At 34.4% G+C, this 8,490-nt stretch overlaps 1 protein-coding gene across 1 annotated transcript; it reads right to left on the bottom strand.

The window, feature by feature from the left end:
* Window positions 1-5,145: 5,145 nt before the first annotated feature.
* Window positions 5,146-7,339, bottom strand: LOC101419799 (olfactory receptor 4C5-like). Its single transcript, XM_071208366.1, has 2 exons — window positions 6,450-7,339; window positions 5,146-5,221 (listed from the first exon to the last, which is right to left on the bottom strand). Exons 1-2 carry the CDS (start codon window positions 7,337-7,339, stop codon window positions 5,146-5,148), a joined length of 966 nt encoding a protein of 321 aa, XP_071064467.1.
* Between the last annotated feature and the right edge of the window lie 1,151 nt (window positions 7,340-8,490).

The following is an 8,490-nucleotide window of genomic DNA, read 5'->3' as shown; positions in this document are numbered from 1 at the left end:
CAGCTTGTGTGTGAAGACTCTGAATAATTCTAATTTTTATTTGACTTTTAATTTTCATTTTACAGTTTATGCCCATTATAGAAGATATTTTTGGAGAAAACATCTAAGAAATAGTACCTTCTGAATGCATACTAAAGACTTCATTAGACAGATCTTCGGGTGACTGTGCAATTTTTAACCTAAATGAAAGCCTGTTGAGAAAGTGACTCAGATGCTATAGACATAAACTATCTGCTACATGCCTGACTTATCATATAATTTTATGCTTATTTACCATAGTTTTTCACTTTCAGGAAAATAATCAAATAAAGAATATGTGGAAAGAGAAACCAATCCAAAATATATATCCGACTTGCGCTTGAGCAATACATATTCAGAGACATTTTTGATAAATAAATTATTATTGGCCAAAATACCCTATGATACCCCTCATAATGTTGGCACATCTATAGGACTTCAAGCAGAATTTGCTTTTCTGAGGAGAACCATACTGAAGAAAAGGACTTATTGACCCTTCTTGGAAACTTAGAATGACATTGCAATGATGGGTACAAGACAATATCTTGTAATAACTTGCAAAAAAAAAATGTGCAGAAAAGAGTGTAAACTACAATGTAAGCTAAAATTATTGCTTAATGGCAATTCTCCAAGATGTGTTCATCAATTGTGCCAAATGTATCACTTTAATGAAGGATGTTGTTGATGTGGGAAAATGTATATTTGTGCAACATTTATATAATCTAAGTTTATTTAAAAAATAAAAATGTTTATAAAAATGGAATGTTATTTTGCAAGAGGAAGTAAAAGATGGCAAGCAACTGGAACAGGTATGATAGTTGTAGAAAAATGGGAGAAAATCTCAACATTATGAATACAGAATAGCAGGAAACAACGATGGGAAATGTAATTCACATTAATCCAAGAGGAGCTGTGAAGTATGTTACTTAAATGAACTCACAAGTACCTCAAATATAATTGCTTGTGATCCTGGTTGAGAGGCACAATAACGAATTTATGGGAACCTTTTAATATTCTCATCTTGAGGGAATACATGAAGTAATACTATGAATAGTTTAGAATGTATATAAATGCTAAGGTCCCACAAACAAATGAAACTATATTTAACCAATAATGCAATTTGTCAGAACTTGAATTATAGTAAATTTCTCAAGGAATTTGATGGTGGAAGATGGCCTTTCCTTAAATGTAAAGTTATTCCAGAATCTAATATCATTAGAGCTTTATAACATGAAATAGGGGATAATACTAGGCACCAAGAAACTCAGATCCAGAATTGACTGGGGCCTGGCAATGGATTTATACTATAATCCATGATGAATTGGAGAGATAGTGAGATTTTGATGTCTTTTTTAAAGTCCAGATATCCCTTGGTAAATCCAAAGGCCAGTTTCATTCACAGCCAATTTTCACTGACTTAAGGTGCTTGACCAGAGAGACAAAAATACCCCTTTTGGAATATTTTCTTTGAACCCTCTTGAAATCAAAATTTACATGCAGACTTTGGTGGTTCAACTAGAGAAAAAGTTTCCCTACTTGTGAATAAAAAACCCAAGGCTCATTGTGCTTGGATGTCTCTTGGAATTCCAGTGCTTGTTTGCTCACTCTTTCTCTTATTGCACACTATCCTTTGCCTTAAAATAAAAGCCTTACCTGATAACCTTCTTTGGAGTCTTGTAAGTCCTTTCAAATATCCAGACTTATGAAATCTTTGCAGGTGATGACTCCATTGCAAATATTTTAAGATCAGGGGGTTCAAATGAGGAGGTGAAGAAGGATAGAATTCCACAAGCTTATATCTTTAATCATTTTGCACAAGTTTTCTTTTGCATAACCTAATCCAGTGAACATAAGTATGGGACTAAATTTATATGTACCCAAGGAAGGTGGTATTCATACCTAAGACATAATATCCAAGCAATGAGATTTGATAACATGTATTTCTAAGATATCTTAAAGCGGTCTGTAACTTCACTTCATGTAACCCATTTAAGGATAACTGTTAACATGGCCCAAGTACAAAATTACGAGGATAATTCTGATATTTTCCCAACAAATTGTCGAATATTTGTTTGAAAGTGTATCCAAAGATAATGTTTAGCAAGGTTGCTCTCATATCCAACCATGTTGAGGTGGTTGCAATGAGATGGAATGCAATAATGCTATTTCCATTACCACTTTAGATTAAGGGATATTACTCATGGCAATTTCTCTCAGATATATTGCTTATTAGCACTCTGAGAATAATCTGCAGACCAGTTTACTCCAGAGAAGAGGAGCTGGGTTTTTGTTGATTTACAAACTCTGCCTAAAATATCAACTTGCCTTGTTTGGGGAAAAGAGATGTAGTACCTTGAAGACTCAATTTATGAGTAGACAGCTATGACTGAATTAGGGATTGGAATTTACAGATCATGAGCTATATTTAAAATCTGCTTATTTTTCAGATGACATGTGAAAACCACTAGAAAAATCATACAGGGCATAAATGTTGTAAAGCACAGCTTACGTGTTGTCTTAAATCAATATGTTGCTAAACTGTCTGTGTAATGAGATGTATGTTGCTATTAACTGCCACGTATGTGAGAGTTTCATTTGCTCCATAGAATATACCATATGTGAAAACAGAGGATATGCATTTAAGGAATATAGAAATGAGGCCAAGAGATAACGTTTATGTAGATGACTTGGGTATGATTTAGTGACCCAATAATACTGATATTCCCCCTTTGGAGATAAACAAAGGACACTTATGTGAAGTCTTATGGAATAACAAGATAGAGCTGAATTGAGGGTAAGAAAATGTTATGCTCATGGGGCAATTGCTCGAATCATGAAGATCCAACCACAATAAAATAGCTAGTGATTTAATCAGCACAGATCCCAACTTGTTAGACATTCTGCAAAGATTTTAGATTCTGATCATGGGGCACTGAAAGAATCCAAAATGATAATCCAGGAGGTTTATCAGATTGAAAGGACTTGCTCACCCAAACAGGAACATTAGCAAGAAGATTTGCTCAGGAAGCATCAAAACATGTGTAAGTATAACCTCTGGAAAGCCATTCCCATACACTTTCAAATCTCTTAGCCATAAAACTCATCTGTATTTAATATTTCTCCCTTTTGGTTAAGGTCTTTCTCAAAATGCATACCTAGCAAGTGCTTGGTAATAATCCCTCAGGGTCAGGGAAGCTCATCCCCAGGAGTTATGGACCATGCTGGTGGGAAAGTAGTGCATGTATATGCTGAATTTGGCTTAGAAAGAGGCCACATTTGACCAAGGATGTTTTCAGGAGCTAACTCTTAGGCAATATATAATGCTAGGCTAAGTATCTATTTCCATAGAAAAGGTTCATAAGTATGATCATCAATATCAAGGGCCTGGCAAAATGGTCTGTCCTTCCCTATGCTCTGCCTGTGTACTAAGTGTATTCTTGCCTTTCTATTAGAGAATGTAGCAGGACTTCCAAGGACAGAAATGTCTTAAACAGCAGTGCTACCTAGTGTTCTAGAGAAATCTAGACACTATAATCAGGGCAGACATTCTCAGGAATTCAGCACCCTCTCAGTGGGCTTTACTTTGGAATTTATGCTCTGCAATGTAACAAAGTTAGAATAATTTATAATTTCCCTATACATGGCTCTTCTGCCCCTTTTATTTTAACCTATTATTAGCACTATATTTGTTAAATATATGCTCCAGAGATTTAACTGTTGAGCCTGTTAATATGCTGCTTAAATATCAGCAGAGTTCCAACACATATCCTCCAGTTTACTGAATTCAACCAGGACACCTAACAAAAGTAGGATAATGAACAATGCCAACCCCCAAAAAACAAAGAGTATCCCCAACTGTAAGAAAGGCAGTTCCATGCATGTGGGACATCAGTCCCTTATCAACCGGAAAGAGAATGGGCAAAAACATACCAAAGCCCTCAAGATTGGGGAATGAACAATGGACTGAAGTGGACTTATTATCATTTAATTATTATTCTATTATAGATTTATTATTCTAGTAATGGGAGAAGTTGTACCATTGATATAAAGGCAGTGGCCCCCAGAGGTTCTGAGGGAAGTGAGAAGGAAGAATATGTGTAAAATGGGGGCACTTTCAGGACATTGCTATTGCCCTGCATGCCATTGCAATGATAGATACAAGTCATCATACATTTTGTTGTATGGCAAAGTATAAACTATAGTCCATGGTTAGGAGCAATGTTTTGATATGTGTTCACCAATTGTAACAAATGTACTACACAAATGATGGATGCTAATATGGGAGACTCATAGGGGTTGGGGGTAGGATATATGGGAATCCCCTATTTTTTAATGAAATATTTATATAATTTAAAGCTTCTTTAAAAATTAAAAAATAAATAAAAAGAACCAGTGAAAAGCTAGCTTATACTGGAGTTTATTGTTTTTTCTGGCACTCTCCAGTGTATGACTGTACAATTTTCATCTTAGGGCCTTAAATCTTAGATAAAAAGAACAACTGAGGTGTATAAACTTATGCTTTAAATATTTCAGTTAGTGAATGTGTTTCACAGAAACAGAAAGAAGCTTAATTGGATTTGATTTGGCAGAATTGCTATTCTACATTATCTGAGAACCTTGATAATTGCAAGAGTATTGTTGATGAGTCCTCATCTTTACACATAAATCACATGACAAAAAATATAGAGCATTAGTAAGGGTAAAGTATGTTTTGTTGTGGAAAAAGATGAATTCTGAAATCTCCTATGGCTTAATATATGCAATAATATTTTCTATTCAGACAAAATCCACAAAGAATTTGGGGATCATGTAGTGCATTTTTATCCATGTAGTTACTAATCCAGTTAGCTTCTCCTGCATAGTCTTGCCATTGTATTGCATTTCTTGTAGACTAGCTGCAGGAGAGAAAACAGAAGCTGCATTGGAGCACACTGGCTTTTGTATTTTTCAGCCTGGATGTGACATACATCATTTCTTCAATCTAGTTACATGGCCTTTCTTAGACAAGAGGCTGTAATTAATTAAGGTGCTGAAACATATACCCATATTTGATGATAAGCAAAGGTTGTAATAACAATTGAGAAAAATAGCTCTTTAAATAAGAGTTTTTTGCTAATTGTTGCATATTTATATGCATGTGGTATATAAAAAACAAGGAGCATAGGAAGACTGAGCAATAATTTCGTTTAAGTCAATCTTTAAAAACATAAAAATTAAATATTAAAATTTTTCAGAATATCTGCCTCAGACACTCTAAATCCCCTTCTTTAATCCAGATTGATTCTCTTAGAATTATTCTGTAAGTGACCATATCTCAAATGACTACCTCTTTCATTAGTAGGCAATTGGTCTACTATTTTCTATTAAAATTTGAATGTGCAGACTTTCTGTCTTGATTACTCAGATAACATAAAATCTCTATTTTTAATCTCTATTAACTAAATTTGTAATCTATTTAATAAAAGCTGGTTTGAAGTTAGATTATGTGAGAATTATTTTGACAGAAAAAATGCTCCATATGTGTATTCTAACTGGAAATATCATGCGTAAGGTTGCTTTATGGCTATACCTGAAATCATTTAATATTGCTTCTTGGTTTTAGGCAGAGCAAATACTTTGTCTGAGCAGAGCCCAGTTTATTATATAATTGGTGCTTTTTTGTTTGTACAATGCAAAAGCATTAATTATGGGATGACTCCTGCCTTAACGACTTTCTCTTTTCTTTCACATCCATTAATTTCTGGATAACTCTCCTATCCCCCAAAAATTTACTACACTGATGTCAGGAGTTGGGATTAACACAATGCATGTTTTTAACACATATTTTTTTTTTTATTTTTTAAAGGTGCTTTAAATACACAAAATGTTACATAATAAATATAATGGATTCCCACATGCCTTACTCCCCACACCTCCCACCCTTCCCCACATTAACTTCTTTCATTGGTGTGGTATATTCATTGTAATTCATGAACACATTTGGAGCATTGCCACTAAGCATGGATTAGAGTTTACAAACACAATGCATTTCTGATAAAATTCTAACAATAAAATTATTGTATGTATTTGAAGTACTTGGTATATTGGTTCCATAAGCTATACCTGAAGATTTGTAGATAATTTTTTAGTAGAATTGTAATATCATATATTTTCCAAACATTGTGAAAATTTTATTTTATTTAACCAATCTCATTGATTATTAATTTATATATGCAAAGACATTTCCAGTTGGATTGGACTAGGGTCACCATTTATGCAAGAAGAACCACTAAAGATGTCAGATAATAATATTATACTATGTACTTAACCCACATATCCTGAATACAATACCATTTATTTTGCTTCAGACACAGTAGTTCTTAAAATATGAACAGATTTAGTTTTAATGTAGCAGTTTACCTGAACTGTTACCCAAGATCACTCTTTGGCTCCATAGTTTCTTAATTGAATTTTTCACCTCTGCATTTCTGAGTGTGTAGATTAAAGGGTTTAACATGGGTGCTATTATAGTATAAAATACAGTCACTGCTTTATCAATGGGAAAGGTACCTGTGGGGCGAAGGTATATAAATATACAGGGCACAAAGAGTAAGATGACTACGGTAATATGTGAGGTGCAGGTAGAGAGAGCCTTCCGCCGTCCTTCAGAGCTGTAAGTTCTGAGGGTGCAAAGAATGAGGATATAGGAGGTAATAAGAATAGAAAAAATGAGTGTGCACATAAACCCAGTGTTGGCGGCAACAAAAAGTCCTAGGATGTGAGTATCAGTGCAGGCGAGTTTTAGCAGAGGGTAAAAATCACAGAAGAAATGGTCAATTTCATTGGGGCCACAGAAGGGTAACCACACCATAAAAAGGATTTGAATCATGGCGTGAATAAAGCCCCCAGCCCAGGACAGGGCCACCAGAAGGCCACACACCCGCCTGTTCATTGTGATCAGGTAGTGCAGGGGCTTGCAAATGGCCACGTAGCGGTCATAGGCCATCACAGTGAGCAGGATGATTTCAGCTCCACCCATTAAATGTTCTGCAAAGAGTTGAATCATGCACCCATTGAAGGAGATAGTTTTCTTTTCAGCAAGGAAGTCAAATATCATTTTGGGGGTTGTGACAGAAGAGTAGGTGCCATCTATGAAGGATAAAAATGACAGAAAAAAATACATGGGGGTGTTGAGGGCTGGGCTGGTGGCAATGGTTAATACAATGAGTAGGTTGCCCACAAGGGTGAGAAAGTAGATGAGTATAAACAAAGCAAAGAAGGCTTTCTGCATGTCTGGGTTCTGTGTCAGACCAAGCAGGATGAATTCTGTCACGTTGTTCATTGTTCCATGAATCCAGTTTTGCATTTGGATAATTGATTTATCTGCAAATGTCACAGAGATTGCAATGGCATTAGATAAATTTTGATAAGGAGAGCAATATGTACCTGTCAAATAAAATGGTTTCACTGTAATTGTTGGAATTGCTGAGCAGATAAATTGAAACCTTAATGTTGGGTACATTTTGAATCACATATTGAATACATAGGACACTTCTACTCACAAATACACAGACACAGTTTTATGACTGTTGACATGCTAGACACCTTTCCTGAGATGATATATGACCAAATATCCTTCCAATCACTGCCATAGTATGTTTTCACATGGAAAACAAGATTTTAAAAAACCTGTCTCACAAAATAAAAATTAACAAAAAAGATCCCTGAAACTACACTAGACAGACACTGAACACTAAGTTAAACCTTGGACTATAGTTCATAATACAATGATAAAATATGTTATCACCTATTGTAACAAATACTCCAAAAATGCAAAGTGTTAATAATAGTGTGGTATATGAGAATCTTGATTTTATGCATTACTATCTTGCAAACTCACAACTTCTCTAATAAATATAAAAATGAAAAAAAATGGATTTGTAGGATGTTGCTGAGTTTGTTTTACTTGATATTTTTAACTTATTTCAAGTTGTCTATAAAACATAAGGTGAGTGCAATTTGAAATTGTGGATATGCAGTCATATTTCTAAATCAAGTGAAATAATAAGTGAATAGTTGAACTTCTGATAAGATATATGTTCTAACATTTGTTATCTTATGCTACATTGACTCAAAATTATATAAGAAAGCCATTTATTCTTTTTCAATCATCTCTGGAAGACAGATATTAATAAGAGGATGAAACAGGCAGCAGGAGGCAACATAAATTGACTCGTAATTCTGGAATTTATTCTATGGGGAACTTCTGTTAGGTTATTTCAGATTGTTTTGCAAATAAAAACTGAATTTAAGGTATTTATGAAATATTTTCTGTATCTGTTTAAAAAAGAAAACAGAGATACTTCTTAGGTCAGAAAACATAAGCAACAGGATTTATTGGTCACAAATGTTCTTTAGAATTGACAGACTAGACTATTTTTGTATTCCGTTTTAATTGATTACTTGTAGCCATATGTTGCTGTGCATGAGACT

This window comes from Dasypus novemcinctus, chromosome 16, assembly GCF_030445035.2.
Source record: "Dasypus novemcinctus isolate mDasNov1 chromosome 16, mDasNov1.1.hap2, whole genome shotgun sequence".
NCBI lineage: Eukaryota > Metazoa > Chordata > Mammalia > Cingulata > Dasypodidae > Dasypus > Dasypus novemcinctus.
This window is presented reverse-complemented; position numbering and strand designations above follow the sequence as displayed.